This window comes from Pelodiscus sinensis, chromosome 8, assembly GCF_052426305.1.
Source record: "Pelodiscus sinensis isolate ZL-2025 chromosome 8, ASM5242630v1, whole genome shotgun sequence".
Lineage (NCBI taxonomy): Eukaryota > Metazoa > Chordata > Testudines > Trionychidae > Pelodiscus > Pelodiscus sinensis.
The window spans coordinates 37,777,606-37,795,226 of record NC_143059.1 but is presented as its reverse complement, the minus strand read 5'-3'; the positions used below and the strand labels follow the sequence as shown (position 1 = coordinate 37,795,226).

General features: G+C 40.2%; 1 protein-coding gene across 2 annotated transcripts in view; it reads left to right on the top strand.

Annotated features, from left to right (window-relative positions):
• Positions 1-17,075, top strand: part of ATAD1 (ATPase family AAA domain containing 1) — a 30,444-nt gene extending 13,369 nt beyond the window's left edge. For both annotated transcript variants that reach the window (XM_025183842.3, XM_006121455.5), the window contains exons 5-10: positions 608-808; positions 2,760-2,866; positions 6,631-6,720; positions 8,652-8,702; positions 13,981-14,114; positions 16,193-17,075. In XM_025183842.3, the coding sequence (XP_025039627.1) occupies positions 608-808; positions 2,760-2,866; positions 6,631-6,720; positions 8,652-8,702; positions 13,981-14,114; positions 16,193-16,313 (704 nt within the window). In that variant the 3' untranslated portion in view covers positions 16,314-17,075. The remainder of the gene's footprint in view (positions 1-607; positions 809-2,759; positions 2,867-6,630; positions 6,721-8,651; positions 8,703-13,980; positions 14,115-16,192) is intronic.
• The last annotated feature ends 546 nt before the right edge of the window (positions 17,076-17,621 follow it).

Genomic DNA, 17,621 nt, shown 5'->3' with positions numbered 1-17,621 from the left:
ATTATCCCTATGTAGATGAGAAAACCACAAACATTTAAATTAAGAAAAATAACTCATCAGCTTCTGCAGCTTTGTTTATAGTGAATACTCATTTAAGTCTAATTAAATAAGAACTTATTTCCTACTGGAAAGTTTAAAAAATTGACTGATTTTTGAAGAAAATATTTAGTATATGTACTTCTAAATAATATGTACTGAATGTTTTAAAGTGCTTTTAAAGCAGCTTATGATTTTTTTTCTTAACTCTTTTCAGAAAGGTAGAATGACTAAACAAAGCCATAGCCAATGCCCCAAGTAAGCAAACTGAAAAAATACATTTCCTCAGAAAACTTAAGATGTTTACATTTAAAATGAGCATTATGTATTACCTTCTTTTCTTAGTGAAGAGTTAGTGGCCTTGAATAATTTGAAATTTTTTTTTTATATTAAGGCCATAATTGCAGTACGATAGTGCACACTGAGTTTGGTGGTAGTTACTGAAAGATACTTTGATGTCACCCTTCAGGAAATCTCGTTTTAATATGACTTCATACATCACTATGTTAGTCACACCAAAGTGTTTACTTCCTTCCAGTGAGCTTAATATTTTATTACTGTTACTTTTTAGGAGTACTTCTCTATGGCCCTCCAGGTTGTGGTAAAACTCTGATTGCCAAAGCTACAGCAAAGGAAGCAGGTTGTCGATTTATTAATCTCCAGCCTTCAACATTGACTGACAAGTGGTATGGGGAATCTCAGAAACTAGCTGCTGCGGTCTTCTCCCTTGCTGTAAAGCTCCAACCTTCCATCATTTTTATTGATGAAATAGGTAAAATACCTGCTTTTTTTCTTGTAGTCATAGAAAAGAAACATTAAACTTTGCATGCAAGTTGATGTGTGTGATTATATCTAATTCTTAGAAAACATATGTTTTAGCATACAGAACAAAATGGTAATCCATCAAGATTTAATAGCATGAACCGTATTCAAGAGCATCCATGGCAAAGAAGCACATCATATTGCAGAAGTCCTGTGATAACTTTATTTAAAATTTAACTCTTATTCCTATATAATGTCTTTCTTAATGAGACTTTCCTTAAATTACTTTCTAATACTAACAGTGTTTGTGAATTTAGAAGAAATAACATCGTGACCTGAAGTTCCTACTTTCTGAGGCTACACTGCGCCTTTATTTCAGAATAAGCTATTCTGGAATAGCTATTCTGAAATAGCTTATTTCAAAATAGCACATCTTCACTGCAAGGAAGCCTCAAAATTAGTCCGAGGCAGGCTTCCCTAATGTAGACGTACTATTTCGATGTAGAGCCCCAGGAGGTACTGGGGAGGAATAACACAGAATGGCCTTGGTGAGGGGCTATTTTGAAATAGCAGAAGTGGAAAGTTTACACAGTCCCTATTCCAAAATAATTATTTTGGAATAGGCATTATTCTTCATAGAATGAGGTTTACAGAAGTCAGAATAAGCCTCCCGTTACTTCAAAATTATTTTAAAATAACGCTATTGCTGTGTAGACTCTCGCATAGTTATTTCAGAACAACGGCCATTATGCCGTAATAACTTTGCTGTGTAGACATACCCAGAGGGTCAATTCTAGAAATATATGTTGGTGAGAACAGTGCTAACCCCTTCTTTCTCTATGGGGATAAGTTGAACCTTTAGGTAGTTCACATTGGAGAGAAAAAGTAAGGCTCCAGGTTCCACCCCTCTTTCCTTCCCTTCCACCCCGCTGCCTCTTTCTGATAGAGGCAGCAAGTAGTGGGGGAAGTGACTAGTGGATTAGTCTGTCGACTATCTAATAAGCATTTGCTTATAGGATAGTCAACTAGTCATTCCCATCCCTAGTGTATGTTATCTTCACTTTGTGCATGTATTTATATTTTGTTTTCTTTGTTTTCATTTAAATGAGAACAGGGAAGGAAGAAGATAATTTAAAACAAATCTGTATATGGTTTAGCGAGAAAGAAGTTCTATTTTCTAGGAGCATAAGAATTTGTCGTTCTAACTTCAAAGTCGTGAATCCGTACCAAAGTGAAACAAGTACATGTCATGTTAAAATTGTTTCTGGAAATGCTCTTACTAACTCTTTTGAACAATATATGCTTCTGAAGATGATTAGCGGAACTAGAATTCTGCATGAAAAGTGAGTGAGCCACTCTATATTAAACATACAAAGTAGGGATGTAAAATCCCGTTTAATCAGTTAACTGATTAAGTGGGATTCCATGGACAGGGCTGTAGGGCTGCCAGGTAACTAGTTACACAATACCGGTAAGGATGATGCTTACCATATAACTGGTACCCATTCACATCCCTAATGCAAAATTTCCTTTGATAACTTTGACGCTTGTTATATTCTCACAGGGAGCACTATGGTAGTCTGCATGAGGAGCAATGATGAAAATTCATTTTTTACATATCTAGGAATGGAAAATTAAGAGCTGCCTAAGATACTACTTATATATAGCAAGTGCTAGTAAAGTAAAACATTGGCAAATACAGATTTTTCTCCTAGGTTTTCCACAATATTTTGTGATTATTTCAGAGACAGTTTCATGTGAGATTTCATGTACTTGCATAATGCTTAAATAATGTAACTGAGAAGATCTAACTAAAATTTCAGTGATAGTCAGTATTTTTTCCTTGGTCCTAATTTATTTTTCTTCTGTGATTACAATATTATAAATTTGTCCTTGATAAGTATAGTCGTTGCTGTGGTTGAACGTGAAGGTAAATAATTCTCATCAAATCTTTCATTAAGATTCCTTTCTACGAAGTCGTTCAAGTTCTGATCATGAAGCTACGGCTATGATGAAAGCTCAGTTCATGAGTCTGTGGGATGGTCTGGACACTGACTATACGTGCCAAGTGAGTTTAAAAAAATAAGATGTAAACTACCATAATTATCACAGAGAAGCTTAATTTTTTTTTTCATTTAGGAAATGACCAAAGATAACCTATTGAACAGAACAGCTGCTGGAGAAGTTGCTATGTTTTGTTTCTGGAAAGCAAAATATGTAGGAACAAGAACCCTATGCCAATAACTACTTTATGCATTCGTGTGCTGTGGACAATGATAGACACTTCTTAACAAGAGTTTGTTTCAATAATATGACCATAAGATTTGAGATGACTAAATCTGGAACTTTATTACTTGAAACACAAAATCACACGAACAGTTGTTTCAGGCTAAATGTAATGGCTATGACAAATACAGACCACTGTTAGCCTATCTAAGTGGTGAGGAAATAACCCTATACTGTTCCTTCTGAAATTCAGTTACATGGCTCCTAAATCTTAGATCCCAAGAACCTTAGTAAAATATGTAAATATTAATCCCAGTTATATCTGTACTCATTACAGAAAAGCCTAGGCATCCTCCCTGCACCAGCCCAGTTGCTTCTCCCAAAAAATAAAAAGCATAACCCTTATGCCTGTTGAGTGAAACTTGAAAGTATAGGAAGCTTGATATTACCAGAGCAAGAATTTTGACTCATTGATTAATTTAACCAACCCTTCCTTTCTCAAACTTTTGGTAGCAATAGCTGCTGCTTGTAAAATTGCTTGAGAGACTGAAATTCTGTAATTTAGAATGGTTGGAGAGTAACAGGGAAGCTTGCCCCCATATCATCCTATCAACATATCTTAAATTTGACTTAGAGGAATCTCCTTGCAAGGGTGTGAGGACAAATTTCTCTGTATCTGTTAAACACTTGATTTGTGTCAAAATTCCATTTAAACTGATAGTTTTTTTTCTGTTGAAATCTAGGAACTGGACAGATGACTACTTGTAATAGGCCACCAAGCAGTCATTGGATGCTATCTGCAGTCACTTCAAACTGGATTTAGGCTATGTCTACATTACAGAGTTTTTGCGGAAAAACAGCATGTTTTTGCTCAAGAGAATCAAAAGAACAGAGGTTTTTGTACAATTGATATTCCTCTTTGTACAAGGAAGGAGCCTTTTTGCAAAAGAGTTCTTTCGCAAAAAGTTGTGTGTGGATGGGAAGGAGGGGATTTTTGCGCAAAAAGAGGAAAAAGCACAAGTGCCCGGGTGGCCATTCTGTGCGTACCAATCAGTACTTACTTTTGAGAGAGCGTGCATGCAGTCTGGATGCTGTCCTTCACAAAAGCGCATCGCTTTTGCAGTGTGGACACGTTCTTGCGCAACAAGTTTTTGCGGAAGATCTCTTCCAACAAGCTTCTTTCCCAAAAAGCCTGCAGTGTAGATGTAGCCTTAGATTGGAATACTAGAATTGATAAGGTTTTATTTCTCATAAAAAAAAATCCTGAATTATCCAGTGCCTCAGAGTTCTCTTTTCCGTTTAAAACAAGCTTTCTGCAGGCTGTTTCACTGAGTTTTAACTGATTTTAGAGTTACAAACTAAAAAAAGATATAGTCAGAATGACAATCCATTTAAAATCCAACTTCTCACACATCTTGAATATAATCAGTAACTATATAGCAAAGGTTTCACCTTGTGATTCAAAGACATATAGGCTAATTATAGCTGTTGATTGTCTGCTTTGGAAGAAACAGCTCTATACAGTATGCCAGTAAGATGTTTGTGCTAATAACTTCACCACACAGAACTTGAAATTTAAAGTTGAGTAACCTGATGTTCTCTTAGGCACAGATTTTTCCCATTGTTTTTAACATGATGCCTCTGTAAACACAAAAGTTTCTTGCAAATCCTCAAATGAAGCATTGCTTTTCTTCAGTAAAACATGTATCTGGCCTTGTGCTTCCACAAATGAATCCAGTGTTCTGGGTCTGAAGAAGCCATCATGCCGCCTTACATACCACCTGGCTGTAGAATTTTAGGAATTGGTTATGAAATAATCTAAAGTATTTGAGAGCTATTGGATCTATTTTTGGTCATTCCTACTGTTATAACAGCTGTTCATCCACTATGTTGTAAGAAAGGTACACAGTTTCTCTAGGGACACAGAAGAGGGAAGAGCAGTTGTGGAATTTTACACTGTAATCTCTATATTAAACTTTAAAATACCTAAATTGAGCTTAGTCTGTCCCCAAGCATCCTTTTGCATGAATGGTGATATGTTTATATTCGCACTTGGAAATAGATTTTTGGCCTCAGCACAAAGCAGATAGCAGCCATAAAGCAGGTAGATCTAGTTATCTTACTTATCTTATGCAAGGAGAATCTTCAGGTACCATAGAGCTGATTTAGTGCAGCTGCTGTTTTCCCAGAGGAAAGGTAATGTGACCAGGCCACCTGCATGCCAGGTGATTGCCTGCTTCCAGACGGGTTCGTGGGGCCAGCAACAAGGATTGTTATATCGTATTTCATACCTTTGACTTTTGCCAGGTACTGGCCTGCCAATTGGATGGTCCCAGAAACAATGGGTAAATGTGGTCTTTACTTCCTAATGCTGTGTTATGTGCAGATCAGAGAATTTGACCTCTTAACTTCTTCTACCTGTGGCTCTAATAAAGATTGTTGGATCATTGATTTAATTATACTTTTGCTTAGAACATTTTGTTGAACATAAAATATTTAAATGTCTGTTTACCATCTCAGGGCATGTCTACACTACGTGGAAGATCAATGCTGCCGGGCTCGATTTTCTGAGGTTCGATTTAGTGAGTGTAGTATAGACCCACTAGATCGATCTCAAAGTGCGGTCCCATCAGCGCTGGTACTTCTGCTTCTCATGCGGAGTAAGGTAAGCTGATGGGAGCATTTGCTCCTATCGGCTTCCCACTGTGTGGATAGCATCAAAACACAATGTAGGATCATAGAATCATAGAATAATAGGACTGGAAGGGACCTCGAGAGGTCATCGAGTCCAGCCCCCCGCCCTCAAGGCAGGATCAAGCTCCGTCTACACCATCCCTGACAGATGTCTATCTAACCTGTTCTTAAATATCAACACATCAACTCCAACCACATAATTTACATAGCTGGAGTTGTGTATCTTAATTCAGCCTTCTGATATGGTGGAGACTAGACCTTAAAAGTCAAAGGTATGAAATACGCTATAACAATCCTCTGCTGCTGGCCTCAGGAACCCATCTGGAAGCAGACAATCACCTGGCATGCAGGTGGCCTGGTCACATTACCTTTCCTCTGGGAAAACAGCAGCTTCACTAAATCAGCTCTATGGTACTTGGAGATTCTCCTTGCATAAGATAACTAATAACCTGTGCCATAATATTGTGCCTCTAGGTGGCAGCACATCCTAACCTGCGAAAGCAACATAGCTCAGAGAGCATAGCTCTCAATTTGTCAAGCCAATTGTGGAGCAGAAATACAAAATGAGGGATCTAAAATCGATGGGCATTTAGGAGTCTAAAATGATATGTGATTAATTTCTTTCACATTTATGTTTTTGTGACTGAGCACTTGCAGTGTACATAATTACAGTAACAAGTGAGAAAATGAGATGTGTGTGCTGTGGGTAAATTTGCTCATAAATTGGCAGTGAAGCTATAGTCCAATGGTATAAATATGGATAATATGAATGCATTTTATTTTTATTACATTATAAGTAACCTTTGTAAAGATTCTTGTAGCTTCACATCCAAATAATAATATCAAAGTAATTGGTATATTTTGGCATTTCATAATTGCCCTCTGCTATTTAATCTATTTTTCTATATTAAGGTAATAGTGATGGGAGCGACCAATCGCCCTCAAGATCTTGACTCTGCCATTATGAGAAGAATGCCTACGAGGTTTCACATTAACCAACCAGTAAGTCATAGCAAATTATTTCAAATAATGTTGAGGAGTTTGCCTGCTGCGTTAGGTACCATACCAAATAAGGGACTTATGTCTTCACTTTCCAGGGAAACAGAACCAGAAAGCATTATTAAGGTTTGTTTTTCGTTTCTCAGAAGTGCAGATAATTTTACTTTTTAGGATGAAATTCGAGACATAAACATTTCAGCTACAACCAACTTGTTGTAGCACTAGCAGCTTCTAAATCCTGCATTCTGTTCATGCATTCCTCCTGTAGAATAGATTTTGTACCTGTTTTCCATTCTGCCCATCTATACTACCCATCCACACACAGCTTGAAGAATTCATAAAGGTTGTAGAATCTCCATCTTTGGAGATATTCAAGAGTAGGTGAGATAAACATCTGTCAGGGATGGTCCAGATGGTACTGTATTCTACAGTCTCCCTTGGCAATTTATTCCGGTGTTTAACCACCCTGACAGTTAGGAAGCTTTTCCTAATGTCCAGCCTAAACCTCCCTTGCTGCAATTTAAGCCCATTGCTTCTTATCCTATCATCAGAGGCTAAGGAGAACAATTTTTTCCCCTTCTCCTAGTAACACCCTTTTAGATACCTGAAAACAGCTATCATGGATAGTTGAAGTCCCCCATCGCCACCAAGTTCTGTTCTTTGGATGATTTTATTAGTTGTTCAGAAATGCTTCATCCACCTCTTCTGCCAGGTAGGTGATCTGTAGTAGACCCTTAGCATGACATTACCCTTGTTTTTTACCCCTTTTAACCTAACCAAGATTCTTCACAAGTGTGTCTCCAATGCCCATCTCAACCTCAGTCCAAGTGTATGAATTTTTAATATATAAGGCTATACCTCCTCCCTTTTTTCTCTGCCTACTTAGTTTCTTCCTCTGATTCCCGGTTCAAGAGAACAATTATGCATTCACATCCTAAATACCTGGAGAGTTACTGCTTCCCAGTATCTCAGAGAGGGTATCCTTACTGGTGATTCTTGAAACAAGAATAAGTGACTTACCATGGCAACTGGGGTTCTGTAAAGTGGGAAAGTGAATAAAGGGTGTGGATTCATATGGACAATCTTCTTGGTCTTGTGTAAAAATATTCTGCGAATTAATAAAAGAAACCAAAGGATGTTTGGGGCTGTTTTACCCTTTGATTATGTCAGAACACTTTTTGGGATGATAATTGAACCTCAGCGGAGTGTACTCTGGAAAGGCCATGCTCTTTTGCCAGAGTACACTTAGCTCAAGTGTGGTTTTCAGTTTGGATGACAGTCATCTCTGAGCATCACATTTACTATGGCAAGCAGGTTGCTTATTAATCCAAATATAACAAGTGGAATTGGCAGCTGTGAGTACTCAAGGCCATACTCTAGGTAAGAAAAAGGTGTTTGTGGGGCTTGGTAATATGGCAGGCATTGAAGCATATGATAAACTATTCAGCAATGTGCATTCAGTGCATTGACTTTTTATGAATGGAAGTGAATTTGAATGGCAAAAGCTTGTTCAATGCCTTTTTTTTTTTCTTTTTCCCAGTACTTACATTTTGCAGTCTTGGTAAAACTGTTCATTGCTTACCCATCTTTTGCTAATTTCATTGTAATGCATGGCTAATATTATTTAAGAAAGTTTTCCAAGTATGATATTTAGAGTCAATGTGATTTTTTTAATGGCATTTGCAGCAGTTGTATTTGTCCTGTGAATTATGTGATTAACAAAGTATATTAAATATATAATTTCCATTTTAGATCCAGAGGGACCAGCCCTACCCTCTGTTTTAAGTAATGGGTACTGAAAATTCCAAGGTGGTTACATGGGTTCAAGTCCCACTCAGGGAAGAGTAAGATCTATAGTATTTAATAGGAAAAGAAATGTCCGCCTGTATCATTCCCTTTCTCTTCCATGACTGAAATCTTGTTTTCATTTAAAGGCTTTGAAACAGAGAGAGGCGATTTTGAAATTGATTTTGAAAAATGAAAATGTAAGTAACTTGTTTAAAAAATATTTCTATGCATTATCATGGCCATGGCTGGAACCTTCAGGGCAGTTGACAAAACATGCTTTAGAACCAACCCTTCTTTGGCAATGTATTGATTATAATCAGAAATATGCTGGTAGACAGTCTTTGTGTGCAGCGTATTTATGACTGGGAAGGGTCTGCATTTGGGTGTGACCTCAGATTTCCAAGGCAGAGTTGTCCAACAGATTAAGCATGAAACTCTCTAGAGAAATTGGATTTCTCATCTGTTTTGACAGTGATTCATTGTGTGGTTTGGAGAAAATTATATAATCTGTCTGTCAGTGATACATCCTATAACTGATCTGGGAGGTAGCTATGTATGACTTCGCTAATTTTATCTCCAGCTTGTTGATCGGGAAGAAAAAAGGTTGCCTCACATTTATCCAATATTTTAGATGGGGGTTAATGTCACAGAGTGGAGAAGGAACAGGGAGACTCGGAACATCTGTTCTCAGGCAATTTTACTACTGTTGCTGTTGATAAAAATGTAAGGCCTCCAGGCATAGAGCCCTCATTATCTGAAAAGGGAGTTCTACCCACAGGGAACTCCCTTTTCAGATAATGGGAGTTCTGTGCATGGAGGACTTGAAGGGTTTAATCAGGGATGGGAAAACTTTTTGGTCCGAAGGCCACATCTTGGTATGGAAATTGTATGGTAGGTCATGAATGCTCACGAAATTGGGGGTTAGGTTGCAGGTTCTGGGGTGAGACCAGAAATGAGGCGTTCAGGGTACAGGAGGGTGCTCTGAGCTGGGATGAAGGAGTTAGAAGGTGAGAGGGAGCTCTCTGCTGGGACAAGGGATGGGGATGCTTTTGGGAGAGGGAAGCAAGGGCTCCAGCTGGGGGTGCACGCTCTGGTGGCAGGGCAGGAGATGAGAGGTTTTGGGTTCAGGAGGGTGTGCTGGACTGGGATTGATGGGTTTGGAAGCTGTGAGGGGAATCAGGGATGGAACAGGGAGTTGGAGTGGGAGGGGCCCTGAGAAGGGTACAGGATGTGGGCGGCTCTTACCTGAAGCTGCTCATGCAAGCAGTGGCCCATCCCCCTCCCCCAGGTCTCATGCGGAGTTAGGACTGTGGAGCTCTGTGTGCTGCACTTTCTATAGGTATAGCCCTTGCAGCTCCCATTGGCTGCACTTCCTGGCCAGTGGGGCCTCTGGCTGCCCCTGCTTCCTGTAGCTAAGCAGTGCAAAGCTAGCCCCTGACCTTGCTCCCCAGGGAGAGCCTGAGGGAAGATTAAAAAGTCCAATGGGCTGCATGCCACCCATGGGCCGTAGTGTGGCCATCCCTGTTTTAGACCCTCCATGTTAGTAATCTCCATAGTTCTTCTTTGAATGTTTGCTCGTGTCCATTCCAATTAGGTGCATGCACGCCACGTGCATGGATTCCGGAGCTTTTTCCCCTAGCAGCATTAAGAGGTAGCAGGCAGGGCAATTGCTCAGGGACCCATGCCATAGGGTGCCCTATGAAGGTATGTTGCTCGGGCTTCTGCTTAGTCCTAGGGCTTCTGCTTAGTCCTAGGGCAGTCAGCCCAGGGCCCTAAATCTTCTATACTGCACCCCAGCACGTAGTGGACCTGAAAACTGCTCATGGTCCCTGGGGGGCCCCAACCTATACTAATTTTAATAATAATATGAGAGTTGATCCCTATGATGGCTAAGCGTTAAGAAGAAAAGCATTTCATAAACTATCAGGATTTCTAGCAGGTTATAGTAGAAATGTAAGGTCCTCTGGCAAAATAAGTTAGCACTAGAGATATGAAAGCAGAATTGATACTTAAAAGAAAATTGTCAGCCTATAGTATTCCTAGAACAGTGGTTCTCTTAACTTTTTTGCACGTGGAGCACCTAGCTCAATGTAAACCTTTCCATGGACCACCAGTTGCTAATGGAAATTCACTGTTAATTACATAATTATGCCTGCGCCATTTTGCTAGTGCTGCAGCTAGGGAGAATGGTTTAATTAAATTAAATCGATGAAGCATTTTAACTTTCTCATGTTAGTTTATCAAATTTCATTTTAAATAAGCTAAAATATTAATGTATGCCCAACACAAAAGGTTTCTATCTTTTCTTTATTTATGGCAAAGGTGGGGAATCTTTCTTTGTCGGAGGCCCCTGACCCACAGAAAAATCAGTTGGGGACCACACAAGTGAGAAGCAAAAAAACTCCTCCAAAACCCTCACTGAGGTGGCCCCCAACTGAGACATCTCAGTTCTCTGGCATTCCAGCCCCACTGCTCTAAGGGAAGGGACAGGGAGGACTAAGGTTCAGGGCTTCCCATAGGACAGATTTACTTTTCTGGGGTTCTGGAATTAGTGGATTTATGGACCCCTTAGGCTCTGGGGTAAAGACAAAATGAGGGGTTCAGTGTGCGAGACAGGGCTGCCAGTGAGTGGGATAGAGATGGGGTGCAGAAGGGGGGGAGGTTGTGAGGTATGGGTGGGAGGCAGGGTGCAGAAGCAAGCTGGGAGTAGGGTGTCTGGCCAGGGGGGGAGAGCAGGAACAAGGGAGGGTGCAGTGTGTGGCCAGGAGGAAGGGTGCAAGGAGCAATGGTAGATGTACGAGCAAGGTGGGAGGTAGGTGTCTGGCCAGGAGGGAGAGTGCAGGAATGGACTGAGGGGAGGGTGCCTGGCCAGGAGGGAGGGTATTTGGCTAGCAAGGAGTTGCAGGAGGATGCTTGGGGTAGGGTGTCTGGCTGGGGCAGTAAGACGGGGGTGGAGAGTGCCTGGGGATAAACCTAGGGGGCAGAGTGGCTGAGGGGGTTCAGGGAGATAGAGGGCAAGCTGCCCCATAGAATAGGGCTGAAGTCACAGTGGCTTGGTGGGGGAGGGGTTCCAGGAAACAGGGGGTAGAGCAGAGAGGCTGGGCACAGCAAGGCATGGGTGGGTGACTGACTGATCCCAGGGTGTCCAGTCATGCTGGGGGCAGAGTCCCCTGGGAGTCCAGTCCATGACGCCCTCAGGGGGAGGGCACTGAGCCTTTCCCCCAAACCAAGTCCTCATGGTTGCAAAGCCCCAAAGGAACCGAGCACCCACCTGTGTACTGCAGAGTCCTCAGCCCCGGCGCCACCTGGTCCTGCACAGCCCAGCCTGCAGCTTGCCCCGTGGGAGCAACCAAAAGACGCGCTGCTCTTACCATGGCGACTGCAAGCTTGGTGAGGCCTAAGCAAGGTGGATGCCTAGCAATGGGCAGGACTTTCCCATGGAGCTGGGCAGGCGTCGCTCTTCCATGTGTAGCTCCACAGCCCGTGATGGTGGAGGGGTGAGTTTTCTCTCATGACCGCCCTGCCCACCGGCTGGAGTTGGTGCTACAGCTTGTGGCTGTGTGCCGACCTCAAGGGTCCAGCAGCAGCACAGACTCCCCACTGTGTAGTTAGGGGCTGTTGACCACCTGGGAGGCAGCCCCGCACTTTGAGAACCACTGTCTTAGAGGAAGGGGTAGTTCTGGCTCAAACTTACTGATGATGATTTTAAGTTTGATGGATTTAGCATTGGGAAATCTTTAGAATTATAGACATTGGGGTTGGAAGGAATGTGATAAGTCATATCAAAGCATTTAAACTTTTAGAGCAAGGTGATTTAGATACAGATTTTTCTTTGTTTTTTCCTTTTATTTAAACATGTTCCTTAATAGTGACTTAATTTGCCCTATAAAGAAATTTTTTTAAAAAAATCCACTTGCTTTTCTGATGCAGCTGTGTAAAAAGATTAGCTTCTAGAAGACATCATTTTGTGATGGAAAATATTTATATTTAAAGGTGAGGAATCTTGGATCATACTGGAATTATCAAGAGGGGATCAAAACTCCTGGGTTTTCTTTTTGGGTTCTACCTGACTTAGTGCATGAACGTGGACATGTTGTATTACCTCTCAATGATTCAGCTCTCTAATTTGTAACCTGGAACTAATTCTTCACCACCTCTGAATAGCACTTTGTTAAAATTAATTGGCTTTAATGTGTTTTTGAAATTCTGTGATGAAAAGTGCCAAGAAAAATATAAATATGTCAGTGGCCTTTTCCTAGACTTAGCCTGTGAGGTGGCAAAAGAGTTTATTAAAATGAAACTTTTGAATGCTAAATGTACACTTTCAGATAGGGATATAATAGTGTACTCAATTTACCAGTAAGCAAAAACGTATAGGTTAATGCTATAGACTACATGCATTTCCTCCTCTTCCTCTCCTCCCCCCCATTAAATTTTTTATTAGGCTGACCAGCAGCCTGACTCAGTCCTAGCAAGCAGCCTGGCTCAGTTCTGGCTCACGCCAGGTCCAGGAACTCAAGATGCCCTCCAGACAGGGGCTGCTGCCTCTGTACCAGAGGCAGCAGCATGGGGCAACAGGCAGCTGGTCCATGTGGGGAGCTGGCTTCCTTCATGGATCAGCTCCCGCCTGGCACCCCACACTGCTGCCTCTGATACAGAGGCATCAGTACAGTGGCAGGGGGCTCCTCGGAAGTGGGGTCATAGTGTACTGGCTGCTGGCCCCATCCCCAGGTACTATAGAATAGTCAACTAATCTGTAAGGATTCATGAGGTTACTTGACCATTCAATTAATCAATATTTAACATCCCTACTTTGAGATCATGTCTGAGAAATAAGTTCCTGTGTTGAAAGACAACATGTACTAAAGCAAAACAACACTTATAGGCCTATCTCTAGGTATCAGTTTGCATTATCTACACATATAAAAGGACCTAAGTTCACTAGGTACTATTTAGGACCAGCCCCTTGTAAGGAAAGGGTAATGTTGGAGGGGAACTTTATCTTAATTCCTGTGATCGCATTTTTATCAACTAGTAGTTACAAGATGCTAAGTCATGTTTAATCCTGAGCTGATACTTACACCTCTTCATTTGACATAATTTGTTAGTAAAGAAAAGCTCTAAAAGTGTCATAGAAGCTCCTTCAAGATTTTGTGCTGGGGGCGGAGGTGTACAGGAGAAATGAAATATAATAAGGACATTTTATTGCCTTCTAATTTCTGCCAGTTCCTTTTAACATCTATAAAGTTTTGCTAGTGAAACAATTTTTCTGATACCCTATACCTGGGAAATAATAGGTGAATTGTCTTACATTGTGAATACTTTTAGTACTTTTTAGTTTCTGAAAGGTAGAACCTTGATTTAAATCTAAAGACAATAATAATTTTCCACAGTGACTTTATTTTCTATATTTAGTAGTTTTTTTAGTAGAATATCTTGCTTGCCAGTTTTCATATTTGCTTTATTTTCTGTTAGGTGGACAGGCACGTGGACCTCCTGCAAATTGCTAAAGACACTGATGGATTTTCAGGAAGCGATTTGAAAGAAATGTGTCGTGATGCAGCACTCCTGTGTGTCAGGGAATATGTTAATGCTACACATGAAGAAAGGTGCTTGTTGTTTGTATTAAGGCTGCCAAACTGAGGCTGCGCCCCCTTTGTTAGACACTGTACAACTAATTTTAAATAAGGAGCTTTAAAAACTAAAGTAAAGAATATAGTAGTGGTATGTCTACACCAATCCTCACTAGACAGCCAAAAAAAAATCCAGTGAATAAATCACTTCATTTTGATTATGGATGCAATCAGGATTTTGTTGAAAATAGTTTCTGTACCATAGGGAAATATTGTGGTAAAAGGTACACTGCATCTTGTGTGTTTAACTTCATTGATTTTTTTTTTAATGGAACTGTTCATATGCATAAAGTTACACTTTGTATTATGTTTTCAGGTTTCCCTCTGTAATCATAAAACCTATAAATGGGACTACTTGGATTGTTCAGTATATCTTCTGTAGGTTCCATTCATGCACCCCCTGCCTCTTCCAAAGTGCTAAACTATAAATTTTAATGTAAAGGCTCCACAACATCTGTTACAGGATCACTGCCCCCAAGCTCACCTTCGTGTGCTCTTAAATTCAAATTGAAAGTGAACTTTTCCATAAATATCAAAACCACAAATGAGTGAACATGAAATAGTGCCCAAGTTCCTTATTATTTAACTGTAGTTTCAGTGCCCAATCAGATTGTCAAATTTGGGTTTCTTTCTTGTTGAATGAGTTCCTTATTACAGTATCCGTAACTTCTTCTCTAATAATGCCTGAGGAGGAACACACACCCTTGTGTTGCATGGGCCTTGATTCTCTATTACATTGTGTGATTTCTGAATATTGCAGCAAGTAATAGAATAGCTCCTGTGAACTCTTCTCCCTTACCCCTGGGTAGGTCAATTACATACATTAATACAGCAATACACATTGAACCTCTTTAGTCCAGCACTCTCTGGTCCGACCACATATGTGGTCCTGAATCATTTTAGTTAGCTGGATGTCCACTTACCAGGAGTGTGGACATGTTTCCCACAGTTCCATAAAATTTGTTTACAGTCACCAGTAGGGATGTAAGCAAGTAGTTAAGTAACTGATAAGCCTAGGCTTATCAGTTAGGTTGACTACTCGCATCCCCCCCTTGCTGCCTATGCATTTTTAAAGCTGGTTTCCCCCCCTCCCCCCAGCATTGTGTCCACAGTGCCACCTCTCCCCCTCCCCTCCCCCTGCTGCTGCCGGGGGGCAGGGGGAGCCTGCCATGAAGCAGCCTTAGCCTGTGGCAGACCCAGGATCGCTGGTGGCAGAAGCTGCTCCTCATCCCACAGAGTAGCCTCTGCCTAGGGAGAGCCAGGGCCCTCTGTTGGCAGAAGCTGCTCCAGCAGCATCCCCATCCAGGACCCTGTCATGACCATGAGGGATGGGCAGCAGCCTGGGGAGAAAGGGCTTAACTGTACCTAAGCCAGAGAGCAGTCAGCCAATACAAATGCAGATAGGGATTTCAAACTGGGACAAAGGAATTTTTGGTTTTTCCCTTCTTTGTCCCTGGGCAGTTTCTTTCCAGATACTGAGGGAGACAGACAACCCCCATGGACAGGGGTTGCTGGACCTGGAGGGAGCAAGGACTGAGCAAGCCTGGCTCAGTCCCAGCTCACACTGGGTGTGGAACCTACCCCTGCTGAGTGCCATCCCTTTATCAACTAATTGTGTAATTAATAAAAAGTCTATTGACTACACAATTAGTGAAATACTAGCTTCTGAACATCCCTAGTCACCAGTCCTGGGTTTGTGTTCTATGCTGCTGTTTAGTTCTAATTTATCCCTAAATGTCTTCTAAGAGCCAAGTAAGCAGTGGAAGGTGTTGGCAATGGTGCTAGACAATATTGCCCTCGCGTGGTTCGGCAAATTCTCTGGTTCAGCACTGGTCAGTTTCCCAGGGTGCTAGACTAGAGAGGTTCAATCTGTACATGATGTATTTAGTGTTCTGTAGTTTCTGCCTTAGTGTATTTGAGGATTATTTTAAACCATATAGTTATTTGTAGCTCACAAAAGCTGATGAGCTAATACCCACCAGAATCCTTGTTGTTTTTTAGATTAATTATGTAACATTGGAATCACTGTGTTTTGTTTTTTATTTTGTTTTTAGCCATGATGAAGATGAAATTCGGCCAGTGCAACAGCAAGATCTTCACAAGGCAATTGAGAAGATGAGGAAGTCAAAAGATGCAACGCTTCAGAATGTTTTGATGCATGTTAGTTTAGACTAAGACTAAACAGTGTGTTTCCAGTTTCTGATGTGGCCTAGTTGACTTGTGCTGTAATCAGTTGAAAAAGGAATGTGGGAGAGGGAAATTCTTTCAATAAGGGAGTTAAATGTTTCATTTCTAGAGGATTTTTATACACTGAATTCTAAGTTATTGAAATCTGATAATCTTAAAGAAATAGTTGTGGTCTACAGATCATGAAGTGGATCAATATAGTCCAGTCCCAGAGTAAATGCTTGTGATTTGTCCAATTACCAATATGTCGTAGCAGCCTTAAAGCAGAGTCTAATGTGATGCATGTTTTGAAGAGCAATGAGACATGGAAATAATTGAATTCCAATTCATGTACATACGTACAAACGTGTGTGTTTATATTAAATGTATATATCCACACTTTTATATATAGACATAATCTGTAGATAATTGAATATGGAAACTTTTTTTATTTACTGAATGAAACTAAATCAGAAGATGTATAGATTTAAAAAAAAACTGTTCAGTGCATATTTACTTTTTTTTTTTTTTTTTAAAGCAACTCCTGGAAAAGGCAGAAATTCTGCTGGAATTGAGATTTTATTTACCATTTTGAAGTATTGGTAACTTTCACATTAATGTTTGAAGTCCACATTCAGTAGAAGTAGCAAGTGAATACATAAATGAATATTTTTTATTTTATATGAAATTCTGCTATTTGGCTTTTTTTGGTTGTTAATGCTGTTTTTACATCTTTCCTCTGAGTTGAATAAATAACTACAGTAGAACTTTGCTATCTGGTCTTTCATTAAACCCTCCATGTTATAATTCCCTAAAATTATCCCTCTGATTTATTTAACATTAGTCACAGGTTACATTATGACTTCATTTTTTTGAGAATATATATGGCAACATATTTACACAGTGCTAAGAATTATCACAAGTTTTATTTCAACATGGAGGGGAAAATATCTTTTGTGGTGTTTTGCTCAGTTTCTTCCTGTACTAATTTGAAAAGCTGAGAGTCTACCTGGGTCATAGCAATGTTCTACTGTATTTGTTGGCAACAGTTGAACAAATTTATATAATCTTTAAAATAAGAGATTGATAATGTAAGATGTAAATCTTTTCCAAACTTAATATTGTTTTATTATATAACTTTATTTTTTAAAGAACTATGAATTATGCTCTAATCAAATGCATATATACTTCCTAACCTAAATGCCAGGAATATTCAGACCAAAGTATCTTATGTACAGGCAGCATGTGCTAATAAGAAGGTTAAATAAGCATTGAAAAGCAAGTTAAAAATAAGATGAACTTTGAAGCAGCCATCCT